Raw genomic sequence first — 14,353 nt, 5'->3', positions numbered from 1 at the left:
AGGGAAGTGATCCAGTTGACATAGTGTACTCAGACTTTCAACAAGGTACCTCACTAATGACTCTTGAGTAAGCTTAACAGGAATGGAGGAAGAGGAGAGGAATTGGTTAAGCAGTAGGAAGCAGAGAGGAGGAATAAATGGAGAGTTATCCAAATGGAGAAATGAAGAAAGTGGAGCCCCTCAAGGACTGGTATTTGGCTTTTTAATTAATTGGGTTTTTAATTGGTGAGCAGCGAGGTGGGCAAGTTTGCTGAGAATGCTAAATTGTTCGGAGTCACAAAGAAATCACAATGAGAGATTGTGAAGAGTTCCAATGGGGCCTCTAAAAAGTGAGCGAATGGGCAGTAAACTGACTTGGACCTGGGAGGCTGAGCCATGAAGCTCACTGAGTCGCCCAGCCAAACATACCTTACAAAGGATATTGTGAGGATACGGGGAGGTGAACAGACATGCATGACAGCTTGAACTCCCTGGAGGAAAGGTGGGATATGAATGTAAGAAGAAGAAGAAAATTAAAAATCATACTTTTAGATCCATTTTGGACTGGGGCTTGATGGTTGTTATCTAGTCCAAAAGCTATTCTGAAGGGGTAAAGGGTAAAGGTAAAGGGGCCCCTGACCATCAGGTCCAGGCACTCATCTCGCTCTATAGGCCGAGGGAGCCAGCGTTTGTCCGCAGACAGCTTCCGGGTCATGTGGCATGACAAAGCTGCTTCTGGCGAACCAGAGCAGCGCACGGAAAGGCCGTTTACCTTCCCGCCGGAGCGGTCCCTAGAAAACTTTAAAGCTAATATCTGAACACCCCTTCCTCGGCCAACATTTCTTTCTTTTCTTTTTAAAAAACTTTTTATTTATACAGTACTTTTCAGATTTATACATTTCACTGATTTTACAATAATTCTGACATTTCAAAACTTGACTTCCTCCCCCCTCTTTCTGAGGTTCCTTAAATTTGTTTTTAATAACTTCTGCATATCCAAATCAACTTAATTTGCTCATTTATTCATCTTCTTTAAATATATACTCTTAGGAAACTGCAGGTTATTACAATAATCCTGCCAATGTTCTTATCTGTTTACAATTTATCTGTAAATATTCAATAAGCCATTTCCATTCTTTTATAAAAGGTTTGCTATCTTGATTTCTTATTCTTCCGGTAAGTTTCGCCATTTCTGCATATTCCATAAGTTTCTGTATCCATTCTTCTTTTACTGGGACTTCTGCTTCTTTCCACTTTGGGGCAAGCAGCATTCTTGCTTCTGTAGTAGCTAGCATATGTAAATAAATTTCTATACAATTTAGGTAGTTCTGTCCCTATAATTCCCCAAAGAAAAGCTTCTGGGCTTGTTGTTGTTTTTTTATAAAACTTATTTTGAACATCCTTTTCAATTCATTGTACTGTATATCATTTTCCAGTAAGCTTTAACCTTACTACAAGACCACCACATCTCAGCCAACGTTTCAAACCTCACAGGCAACTGCAGTTATTATTGAGATGTGATTAACTTGATAGCTGACTTTTCCAGATATATGATTATTTTGAGATCAAGGATTATGATCTCCATTTATGAGACTGCTACAAAACTGAGAACATTTTGCAGGTCGTGCTTTTTGTCTTTAATATTTTCCCTCTTTTGCCAAGTTAGTATGTACTGCTGAAGCCTTGAAATGGAACATCGTAGCAGGGGTGCTAATTATCTGGCTTTAGCATCAACCACTGAGAGCTTTCCAAAGAAAAGAAAGGCTTGGATGTTTCTGTGCATAAGTGAAAGGCAGGGAATACAAGGAAACAGAAGAAAAGAGCATCCATGGGAAAATATACAGTCATAGTTCCCGTTTTGAAGAAGAAAAGGCATAGAAGTAAATCCTACATAAATCCAGGGTGGAGTCCTTAAGAGGGTTGGATGGTGTCTTTGTACACCTCCTTCCGGAAACTCCTGAAGCTCAGTGGTGCCAAATGTATTACTCTGCCTTCCTTTGGACCACATCAGAGAGGCCAAGGGTGGGGGTCTTGTCGTCCGGGCAGCCCAGGACCTCCATGCACACTGCCTAGGCTAGCACCCCAGAGAGGTCACTTTGGTGCTGCGAATGCAGCAAAGAAACAATGCTGGAGGAAACCGTTACAGGTTACCGGTCTCTACAGCCACGGCAAGTGCTGTGATTCTCCAGCGGCGTGACTTTGCCCCCGGAAGTGAACTCCATTTTCTCAAGAGACAGACCGATGCCAACAACAATAGTTTTTAAAAGTCCCACATCTGTAATTCAAAAGACTCGTAGCCAGGGGTGTCATTCCCACCCTGGGGTTGAGCTGGGCACATTGCAGCCCCACCTTTCTGGCTGTTCATGAACACAATACAGTTGTACATTGGTTCTCGAACTTAACCTGTTCTGGAAGTCCGTTCGACTCCTGAAACCGTTCAAAAACCAAGGCACAGCTTTTGATTGGCTGCAGGAGCTTCCTGCATTCAATTGGAAGCCACGTCGGATGTTCGGCTTCCGGAAAACGTTCAAAAACCGGGACACTTACTTTCGGGTTTTCAGTGTTCGGGAGCCAAAACGTCCGAGTACCAAGTTGTTTGAGAACCAAGGTACAACTGTAATGGAAGATCTTCCCATGTTTGATTTGGCTGCCAGAACAGGTCACAAGAATCCTAACTGGTTTCAACTGACTAGTTTGTATTCCAGACAATGTGGAGCCCTACTCAAACAGTTGCCTGTATGCTCTACAAAATGGGAGGACAAGACTATGGAATCCTTTCTATGGAATCCTGCACACAATCTTTGTAATCCAAAAGTTGCTGAGTAAAGCTCTTTCAAAATGGACTGGAGTCCAGAAAGGTTTACATTAGCTTGCCTTTTAATACAATTTGCAACAAGCAGCTTGGGGAAGTTCACACTGTGGAAGTTCCCTATGCTTCACCCCTGACACCTCCGTTATCCTGCTTCATCCCTGACACCTCCTTTGTCCCCCTCATGCCCTTGTGGGCTGTGTCAGTACAAAATACCACATGAGATCAGCAAGGAGCATGGAATGGGCTAAGATTTACAACGCATTACGGCTGAGCTATTAAATATATTTCTGCCATGCTTGGATATTATTAGCAGGTTAAGTTCACCGGAAAAGATGTGAAAAGGTTATTAGTGAGAAATCATCACAGACAATAAAAAGAAATTTATTGGGGTGGAAAATGAGCAGTTGTACAACAGTTCTGCTAGATCTCCCTAGATTTACTGTGCAGCCTAAGTCAGTTGATATACTATCACTGTGACGATTGCAGGGAGAGAAGCTACTCTTAACAGCATCCCAGGGACCAAACTAGAATCCCATGTTTAGCAACCGTATAATGATGATGATGATGATGATGATGATGATGATGATGATGATGATGATGCCAGGCACAGTCCCTTCCCCACCTAATTTTCATTAGGAGCACATAAAGCAGGCAAAAATCCTCCTGTGTGGAAATTAGAATTACAAAAAAGTTCCCATTTGCACCAATGGGAGCTTTCCCCCTCATGTGTGCCCATGGGAGCTTTTCTCCCAGTGCTGTCATTCATGGTGGTGGTGTGATTGTTTTTCAGGATTGCAGCCACGAAGGGTTAAATTTCCCCTCCCTGTGTGTTGCAATCTTAATACAAATTAGGGGCCCTGTTTCTGGTATTTTGACATTTTGATGTAAAACAGATGTATTTGATAATTGTGCTATTAATGTAGCACTTGTTTTAACACTAAGCAAGCAAGTTCATAGAATCCTAGAGTTGGAAGAGACCACAAGGGCCATCCAGTCCAATCCACTGCCAAGCAGGAAACACCATCAAAGCATTCTTGACATATGCCTGTCAAGCCACTGCTTAAAGACCTCCAAAGAAGGAGACTCCACCACACTCCTTGGCAGCAAATTCCACAGTCGAACAGCTCTTACTGTCAGGAAGCTCTTCCTAATGTTTAGGTGGAATCTTCTTTCTTGTAGTTTGAATCCATTGCTCCGTGTCCGCTTCTCTGGAGCAGCAGAAAACAACCTTTCTCCCTCCTCTATATGACATCCTTTTATATATTTGAACATGGCTATCATATCACCCCTTAACCTTCTATTCTCCAGGCTAAACACACCCAGCTCCCTAAGCCATTCCTCATAAGGCATCGTTTCCAGGCCTTTGACCATTTTGTTTGCCCTCTTCTGGACACATTCCAGCTTGTCAGTATCCTTCTTGAACTGTGGTGCCCAGAACTGGACACAGTACTCCAGGTGAGGTCTGACCAGAGCAGAATACAGTGGTACTATTACTTCCCTTGATCTAGATGCTATACTCCTATTGATGCAGCCCAGAATTGCATTGGCTTTTTTAGCTGCTGCATCACACTGTTGACTCATGTCAAGTTTGTGGTCTACCAAGACGCCTAGATCCTTTTCACATGTACTGCTCTCAAGCCAGGTGTCTCCCACCCTGTATTTGTGCCTTTCATTTTTTTTTGCCCAAGTGTAGTACTTCTAAAACCATTTTGGTTATCCTCATGATGGCAATTGCAATGAAGAAGGATAGGTGAAAGGGGAAACAGAAAAACCACTAACCAAATTAGTGGAGCAAAAATTCTCAGTAATTCTTTATTTCTTTATTTAATTCTCAGTAATTCTTTATTTCTTTATTTGGAGCGGCAACGGGGATCTCTCCCTCTCCCTCTCCCTGTCTCTCAATGGCATAGACTTAAATGGAATAAAGAATTAAGTGGGGAAGGTCCTTCAGCCAATTTAGTGATATATAAGTTCAAACACAGAGAAGTTCCAGGTTTGACCTTCTCCATTAGTGAATTCGTTAAAGGACCTTCCCTACTGATGCTTTGTCCCATTTAAACCCATCTCCACAAACAATCTCTTTGGGACATGATAAAACTGTTTTAAACCAGACACATTACCTTATTCACACCATCTGCCATGGCTTGTAAGGTGAGCTCTCTTGGTCCATCCACAGTCTTACCATTATCGGTGGGGCCCCAGCTGGCACTGTAGATATCTATTATTTGAGGCATGTGGCTGATGGAGGAAGCTTCTATGATGTCTGTCATGAACGGCTGATCCAGCATTCGGATGCCTGTGGATTTAAGCAACATACATGTGGACAATGAGCTGAAGAAACAGGTCTCAAGGTCAAGGCCCCTCTTGACACATGTAAACCCTGCAACACCAAACTTGGATCTGCATTATCTTCCACAAAACATGATCTCATACACAACATTGGCAGAGGCAAGACTTAGTTGTTCTAAATGTTCTGAATGCAAAGCTTTGCAATTAAAAAAAAGGTAATCCAAAAGCTTGGCTGGGTCTTAATGGAAGTAAAGGACCCCTGGATGGTAAAGTCCAGTCAAAGCCGACGATGGGGTGCAGTGCTCATCTCACTTCAGGCTAAGGGAGCCAGAGTTTGTCCACAGACAGCTTTCTGGGTCATGTGGCCAGCATGACTAAACCGCTTCTGGTGCAATGGAACACCGTGAAGGAAACCAGAGTGTACAGAAACACCGTTTACCTTCCCGCCGGAGCGGTACCTATTTATCAACTTGCACTGGCATGCTTTTGAACTGCTAGGTTGGCAGAGCTGGGACAGAGCAACGGGAGCTCACCCCATCATGGGGATTCAAACCGCTGACCTTCTGATCAGCAAGCCCAAGAGACTCAGTGGTTTAAACCACAGCACCACCCGCGTCCTTAATGGCGCAGCATAGCCATGGCTCCACCCACAGGCCCATCACTGCAGTATTTAGGTAGTTGGTGTGGGGTGCAATCTGGGGAGGGGGAAATGCTTCTTTGCTATGGCAGATCCTAGGCTGGTGCAGGAAAGAGGACCAGATTGGGCTTATTGCTGTCAAATGTCTGAAGCAGAGTTAGGTCAAGATCCATTGGATCTTTGTGTGAGAGAGAGAGAGAGAGAGAGAGAGAGAGAGAGAGAGAGAGAGAGAGAGAGAGAGAGAGAGAGAGAGAGAGAGAGAGAGAACCACATACACCCATTTGTTTTTCCCACTGGCTACTCTGGCTGCTGGTAGTGATACTGCTGGAGGTAGCTTCTGCCCGCCCTTGGGTGGGCAAATTGGGGAAATCCTCACAGGGAGGACTCCCTTACTGGTCCCCTGCTGGCAGAGGCTGGCAGATCCAGGCACCCCTCATCCACCCCCTAGCATGGCATATTGGATGTTTTGATTGCTGTGCCCAGAATGTTCTTCTGTATTTTTAGAAACTATTTTGATGCACATACTTTACTTCAGATTGATGACAGCAGTAACTGTAGATCAGCATCATGCTGAAATGTGTAAAGTTGGAAAGGAGGTGGTCTCTTTTGACATTGTTAGACTGAGCATATGATCTGAAATGCAGGGAAACCCATTCAACTTGAGGATGGAATGGGAAAGAGCCCAGCGCCCTAGCTTTCAACTGCCATGCTTTTAATTCATTGAACTGATCTATGCAGAAGCAATCAATGGACCAAGGTGACAGGATTCTGGGCTATACCATTTCAGACTCTATAAGCGGAGGTTCTCTTACCTAGAAACCTACCTGCATGTAGCAGCACATCAGAAAGAAGGTTCCACGCAAACTGTCCCTCTGATGCGCTCACTCCCTAAAGAGGTTCCAGCTCTTTTGCTGCCCTCTTCCCTTTGAAATGAGCCTTTCCAACTTCCTTCAAGAACTCACTGCAGGCTTTTACCATTACTGTACAGGCCTGACTGTAAAGAGGGTGAATCATTTGCTCTCATCCTGAAACGGACTTGGAAAAATCTTTCTTTTTCAGATTTTAGCTGGCCACTTGATGGTGCTGTAGACCTCAACAATAACCTGAATGGTGAGCCTGTATGTGGCTGCGGTCATTTCCGTCTGACACATTATTGCTCCATCAAAGGGAACATTTGGAAACAGCTTCAGCACTTACTGGCAGCAGTTTTCCGGGCCCTACCTGGAGATGCCAGGGTTTGGACCTGGGGTCTTTTACATGCAAAGCAAATGCTCTACCACTGAGCTATTGTCTACATTCTAGATGAAAAATGCCTGCCAATAGTTGAATCCCAAAGCTATTTGTTTTGGATACATTTTTAAGCAGTGGGGGCCTACGTTTGAGGTAAGTGTGCCACACAACTCAACTCCACAGTGAGACACAATGCCACCACTCGGTTCCACAAACTGCTACTGCCATTTGCGCTGCTAGAGAGATGGTTTACAGCAGGGAAACATGCAACCTTCCAGAAATTGTTGGACTACAACTCCCATCATCTCTCACTACGGTCCTAGCTGGCTGGCTGGGGCAGGGAAGGCGAGGCTTATAGAGAAACTTTGCAAGGTATTTATCAAGCTGCATCTTTCAAGTAACAATGAGAGATGTCGGTCGCTTTGAGCAATGATGTGCAATAAGAGAGCAAGACATATGGTTTCACGTATCATGGGAGGGAGGAAGTGCAGGATGGAAAAACTGGCATGGAGACTGAAACAAATAGTTATGTTGTGTACACACAGAGAGACACAGAGGGATGCACCCCTGCTCCATTCACCAATCCTCTGCCATTCCCCCCGGCATGAACACCCTAGTTTCCGCTTCCCAAACCACCCAATTATGAAGCTCGTTTTTCACCTTTCCAATCACATTTCTGAACTCTCTTCTATTGTTTAGTCCTCCTTTGCAGCCCTGTTTTCACTTTCACATCCATGCCCCCCTTCTGCTTCTTTTTGTACACACGAGCCACCCCCATGGTAGCCTCTTGCACCTTCCTCCTCTTGCATATTGCGAGGGCTAAGCACTTTTCTCACTTTCCACCCAATTCTGAAGACACCATCACCTCCCATCCCATAGTTCCTTTCACGCCCTTGGTTTGATCTCCACACCTCAGAAGAGTCACATATCTGCTCCTCCCCCTTGCCCCGTTTTTAGATAAAATTGCAGTTTTGCCTCCGAGATAAACCTCAATTGTGTGTTCCCTGATTTATCCCATACCTGCCACTTTTGAATTATATGCCACTCCAACACCACAGATATTGTTGTTTGCAGCAGCAGATACTTCCCCAGCACACCTGGTTCCATGACTGTGGAGAAAGACAGAGATTCAAGTCAAGGTTTCGTATTAGCATCAGAATCCACAAAAGCTTGCAAAGGCACTGTGTACTGTAAAGCTTTTTTTAAATCAAACAACAATAAAGAAAATGACTTTTTGTTGTGTTTCCTTGAGCCAGATCCCAGAGATCATGATGCACATTTGGACTGAGCACAGTGAGGGCACTTGCAAACTGACCCCACTGCATCTCACCCATTATATAATGAAAACTGTGCTATGGTAATGAAAGATGTACACTTGTCTGTTTCTGGCTGCTTGCTTTGTTTTGCTCTGCTTTAATTTCCAGAAAATGTATGTGCTTTTTCACCTTCCAACGAAGCAACGGGGCAAGGGCCAAACCAGTTTTTTTTCCTATTTTGTTTTGCAGGAGGAATTTCCCTTGACAACTCTGGGCTTTATGGTAACTGTCACAGTGGCCGGAGTGGACTACTTCAGAGTAACGACGCTACGCAGCTCTGCATTTTATTCTTTTATTGGTGCTGCGTATTTACAGTGCTCAAGTCATTGCTATTTACACGGAGCGATGTTGTCAGTCGGTTTCAGAACCTCCTAATGGCTTTTGGCGCGTCTTTCTCCAACACAAAAGCTTTGGCAGACCCATCCTCTTGCCCCTCCTCTTCCTGCGTAATTCTGGAGTTGGAGGGATGGGTCTTCCCCCCTTGCTTGCCCCTTCCTGTCCCACCTGGGACCCTGGCTCCTCTACCTTGCCTGAGCCTCGGACACGACTTCCTGCTTCCCCACTGGAATCGGAACTCTCCCTGCTTTCCCCTTTGCTCGGGGACGGGCTTGAACTCAGGAGGGGAGGGACTTCGCGATATCCCCTGTCCCTCACATCCACCCCCCTCCCAAGCTCTCCTTCACCCCTCCCCAGGCCCCCCCCATGTGTCGGTGACGACTGGAAGCCTAAGAACTCAGTGCTCTCCGAGCCCGTTGGTGTGAATACCTCCCCCCAGTCCTGCGAGCCCCCCCCTTCCGCCTGGGCGGGCGGGAATCCCAAAAAGTCCGTGGCGTCAGAGCTGGTGGGGGTAAAAACGTTCTGCCAATCTGCTCCTTCCTCTGACTGGGTGGATCTCGGTGACACCCATACCTCATCCTCTGGTTCCTCAAACTCCGCTTCCCAGCGCCATGGTGAGCTGCTCTCCCGTGCCTCCTCCTCCTCCCCCTCCCTTTCCATGTGCCAGGGCTTGGGTCTGTGGGGAAAGAGGGCGTGAAATTCTTCCACCAAGAATTCCTCCTGTATCTGAGTGGCTGGGACCCATTCATTCTGGGACGGCGGAGCATCCTCCCATGCCATGAGGTACTCCAGTCCCCCCACCCCCCACCTTGAATCCAGGATGGCCGTGGCCTCATTGAGTTGCTCCCTGCCTTCCCTCTCCCCCCCTCCCTCGGGGGTTTGTTCGCTGTCTCGGAGCCTGCTGCTTTCCCTGTACGGCGACAGCAGCGATCTATGAAACACTGGATGCACCCTCATGTCCTCTGGCAGTGCCAGCCTGTATGCCACCGGGTTTACCTGTTGCGTGACCGTGAAGGGGCCCAGCCTTTTGGGTGCCAGCTTTTTGCACCTCCCTCTGGTGGGAAGGCCCTCCGAGGACAACCACACCTTGTCCCCCACCCTGATGACCTCCCCTTGTCGCCTGTGGCGATCTGCCCCCTTTTTGTACGCTTCCTTGGCCCTCTCCAAGTGTTCTCTGAGCTGCTGGTGCACCGTCTCCAGTTCCTCTGCCCAATCCTCAGCCTGTGGGCCCTCCTCCTCCTCCTCCTCCCTCTCCCTCTCTGGGAAAGATCTGAGGTCGCGCCCGTAATTGGCCTTAAAGGGCGACACCCCTGTGGAGACGTGCACTGCATTGTTGTAGGCAAATTCTGCTAGTGGCAAGCGATCCACCCAGTCCGTTTGCCGCTGGCTGACGTAGCATCTCAGGTACTGCTGCAGAATGGCGTTGACCCTCTCCGCTTGTCCGTTGGTCTGCGGGTGTCTAGCCGTCGACAAGCTGACCTCCACCTGCAGGAGGTTCATGAGCCGCCGCCAGAACCTGGAAACAAATTGGCGGCCACGATCCGAAATAACCCTTAAAGGTAATCCATGCAGTCTGAAAATGTGATCAACAAACAGTTTGGCTGTCTCTTCTGCTGAGACTGCCCTGGCACACGGTATAAAGTGACACATTTTGGACATAAGGTCCACCACCACCAACACTGCAGTCTTACCCCTGGACGAAGGCAGATCTGTGATGAAGTCCATGGACACCACTTCCCACGGCCTGTGTGGTGTGGCTAAGGGCTCCAGCAACCCTGGTGGCGCTGCTCTGACCACCTTCGCCCGCTGGCAGGTGGTACAGCCCCTTACATAGTCTCGAACATCTTCCCGCACCCCTGGCCACCAGAAGTGTCTCATGACTAGGTGAGCGGTTTTGTCCCTTCCAAAATGCCCCGCTGTAGGGTTGTCGTGCATCTGCTTGAGGACCGTACGTCGAAGCTGGGTGGTGGGTAGGTACAGCGCACCCTTGTAGAAAAGCAGCCCTCTGCGTTCTGCAAAGTCTTTTGCCTGCTCCCTCCCCCCTCTCAGTTCTCTGAAGATGCGGTTGGCAAATTCATCCGCTGCCGTCAGTGCTGTGAGTTCTGCCTCGCTCACCACAGCTGCTCCGCAGGACCATGCCGACGGGGGGAAAATGTGCCTTGGGGCTGGTGGCGCCTCCTCCTCCATGTACTCTGGCTTGCGGGAGAGGGCATCCGCCCTGACATTCTGCTCCCCCGGGATGTAGTGGATGGAGAAGTTGAAGTTCGAGAAGAACTCTGCCCACCGTTTCTGCCGCTGGTTGAGCACCCTGGCAGTTCTCCAGAACTCCAGGTTCTTGTGGTCTGTGCACACCTGGATGGGGTGCTTTGCGCCCACCAGGAAGTGTCGCCAGTGCTGGAACGCAGCGTAGATCGCAAGAAGTTCCCTATCAAACACTGTGTAGTTGCGTTCAGGCTGTGTCAGCTTCCTGGAGAAGAAGGCACAGGGTCTCCACTCCCTGTTGGCGTCCAGTTGCAACAAAATTGCGCCCACAGCTTTTTCAGAAGCATCTGTCTCAATGCGTAGGGGCGCGTCCTGCACCACATGGAACAGGTTTTGGTCTGAGGCGAACACTCTCTTGAGGCTTTCGAACGCTGCTTGCGCCTCTGGTGTCCACTTGAACTTCTGCTTGCCTCTCAGGCAGTCCGTGATGGGAGCCGTAACGCGAGAGAAGTTCTTGATGAACTTCCTGTAGAAGTTAGCGAAGCCTAGTAGGCGTTGGGCGTCTTTGCGCGTCCTGGGGCTGTGCCAGTCCAGGATGGCCTGCACCTTGTCCTTGTCCATCGCCAGCCCCTTGTCTGACAGCTTGTAGCCCAGGAAGTCCACCTCTTTGGTGTGAAACTTGCACTTCTCCAGCTTCACATACAGGTGGTTCTCCTTCAGGCGTTGCAACACCTCTCTGACATCTTTCACATGCTGCACTGGGTCATTCGAGTAGATAAGGATGTCATCTAGGAAGACCAAGCATTTCCTGAAGAGGAGGGACCCCAGGACGTGGTGCATGAAGGCCTGGAAGCAAGCTGAGCCCCCTTGCAAACCGAAGGGCATCACCAGATATTCAAAAGAGCCCAGAGGCGTGAACATCGTGGTTTTCCATTCATCTCCTTCCCGGATCCTGATCAAGTTGTACGCCCCCCTTAGGTCCAGCTTGGTGAAAATCTTGCCCCTGCGTGCCGCTGTCAGGAGATCATCCACTCTGGGCATGGGGAAAGCCACGGGCTCTGTCACCGAATTCAGCCGTCTAAAGTCCACCACAAGACGGCGCTGTTGCGTGTCTTTCTTGTCCACCCAGAAGACCGGGCTGCCCCCTGCTGCCTTGCTTTCCCTTATGAACCCCCGCTTGAGGTTCTTGTCGATGAAAGCGCGCAGATCCTCCAGCTCCTGGTCTGACATGGCGTACAGCTTGGCTGGGGGTATCGTCGCCCCTGGCACCAGGTTGATCTGGCAGTCAAAAGGCCTGTGCGGGGGTAGGTGGTCGGACTCCGCTTCGCTGAAGACCTCCTGCAGGTCCCAGTACTGCTTGGGTATTGCCTCACCCCCTTTGATATGCATGGTGGCCACCGTGGCTATCGGAGGCCCCTCCCCTGGTTGGTGCTGCATGCAATGTTCCAGACAAAAGTCTGACCCAAACGTGATGCACCTCTGGTGCCAACTGATGGAGGGGTCGTGGCGCGCCAGCCAGCTCATGCCCAAGACGATGGGGGGGTCTGAGATGGTGGTGACGTTGAACGCCAGTGTCTCTGAATGCCTTCCCACCGTCATTCTCATGGGGGGGGTTTGATGTGTGATGGCCCCTCCCAGCAGCTCCCTGCCGTCAATGGTTGCTACGTGCAGAGGAAAATCCAACTGCAAAAGCTGGATTTGGTGCTCTTCTGCAAAGCTTCTCGAGAAGAAGTTGGCGGACGCCCCACTGTCAATTAAGGCGAGGACCGTCAGGGGATAGCCATTTGGGAGCGTTAGCGTCACTTCTAGAACCACTCCTGCTCTGGGAGGGGTGGGCTGGCTCTGCACCTCTCTGTGCGGGTGGGCGGGCTGGGGCTGTTGTCTGCTGACTGTGCCTGGCTGCTGCCCCTTGTCTCCTGCAGCCAGGCTTTCCCGTTTCCCTGCTGTGGTGCTGCGTCAGTGGGGGAGGGCACCACCGTTCCCGCCTTTCCTTGCCACTCCCTGCGATGTGGGCAGTCTCTGACGAGATGCTGGGGTGAGTTGCAGAGAAAGCAATTCCCGCCCCTTCCCTCCTTGCGTCTTGGCGCCGCTGGGGTTTGAAAAGCCCGCGCGCGCGCGCTATCAATCTGCATGGGCTCCTGGTCCTGGCTGGCTCCAGGCGTGGCCTGAAAGGGTTGTTGAGGGAGTGGCTTCTCCTGCGACCGTGGGAACCAAGCCCGCTTTGCGCGCGTCGCTTGCTTGTCGTTCCACCGGGATTCCTGCCTCACCCCCACCGCCAGAGCTGCTTTGCTCAGCTGATCCATAGTACTGGGCTTTGGACCTCTCGAGAGTTCATCCTTCACCTCCTCGCTCAAACCCAAGTAAAACGCAGCTTGCATGGGAGGCGAATCCAAAACCCACCCCAGTCTGTGCACCAGCATGGTGAATTTCGCCCAATATGCGCGAACTGTCATATTTCCTTGGCGTAAATTATGCAGTTCCTCCTTAGTCTGGTCCAAATGACTATCGGACGAATACATCGTCCTCAAACCTTCTAGAAATTGTTGGACATTTTTCATGCAAGGATTCTTGGTTGCGATTAATGGTCTTAGCCACTCCCTGGCTGCTCCGGTGAGATGTTCCACAATAAACGCTACTCTGTGCTCATCATCGGGGAACTCATTCTGGTGCAGCTCAAGAGCATACACGATCTCAGTCTCAAAGCCCTGAAACTCCTTCGGGTCTCCATTGAACTTGCTTACAAGGGTCCCTGCTCTCCTTCCTGGCAGCACTTGGACTTGGGGAGCCCCTCCCGCCTTGTTTTTCTCTGCATCCAGCTTGTTTTGGAGGTCTACCGCCACCGCCCTTAAATGCTGCTCTTTTTCCTGGAGCTCTCTCACCTGTTCCGCAAGTTGTAGCCGGTCGTCCTGGACCTTCTTAGTCTCCTCTTTAGCTGCCTTCAATTCTCCCTGCGCCTGCAGCGACAGCTGTTGCAGTTCTAGCTGGGCTTGCTCAGCGATCTGCCGCCACTTCTCCGCCTCGGACACGCTCATCCCGGCAACTCCGAAGTAGCCCAAAAATGATTAGGAGGTTGCTGTCACAGTGGCCGGAGTGGACTACTTCAGAGTAACGACGCTACGCAGCTCTGCATTTTATTCTTTTATTGGTGCTGCGTATTTACAGTGCTCAAGTCATTGCTATTTACACGGAGCGATGTTGTCAGTCGGTTTCAGAACCTCCTAATGGCTTTTGGCGCGTCTTTCTCCAACACAAAAGCTTTGGCAGACCCATCCTCTTGCCCCTCCTCTTCCTGCGTAATTCTGGAGTTGGAGGGATGGGTCTTCCCCCCTTGCTTGCCCCTTCCTGTCCCACCTGGGACCCTGGCTCCTCTACCTTGCCTGAGCCTCGGACACGACTTCCTGCTTCCCCACTGGAATCGGAACTCTCCCTGCTTTCCCCTTTGCTCGGGGACGGGCTTGAACTCAGGAGGGGAGGGACTTCGCGATATCCCCTGTCCCTCACAGTAACTCTATTAAAGAACTGTTGGAGAGGCTTCTATGTTGCTAGGCATCT

At 49.4% G+C, this 14,353-nt stretch overlaps 1 protein-coding gene across 1 annotated transcript in view; it reads right to left on the bottom strand.

The window, feature by feature from the left end:
* The window catches only part of PCSK2 (proprotein convertase subtilisin/kexin type 2), a 111,867-nt gene that overhangs the window by 16,355 nt on the left and 81,159 nt on the right, over positions 1-14,353 (bottom strand). Inside the window, exons 7-8 of the mRNA XM_060272426.1 lie at positions 7,968-8,056; positions 4,912-5,087 (exon numbers count right to left, since the gene is read on the bottom strand). Coding sequence (XP_060128409.1) covers positions 4,912-5,087; positions 7,968-8,056 — 265 coding nt within the window. The remainder of the gene's footprint in view (positions 1-4,911; positions 5,088-7,967; positions 8,057-14,353) is intronic.

This window comes from Zootoca vivipara, chromosome 3 (assembly GCF_963506605.1).
Source record: "Zootoca vivipara chromosome 3, rZooViv1.1, whole genome shotgun sequence".
NCBI classification, from domain to species: Eukaryota; Metazoa; Chordata; class Lepidosauria; order Squamata; family Lacertidae; genus Zootoca; species Zootoca vivipara.
Note: the sequence above shows the minus strand (reverse complement) of the source record. Positions and strands in the feature narration are given on the sequence as shown.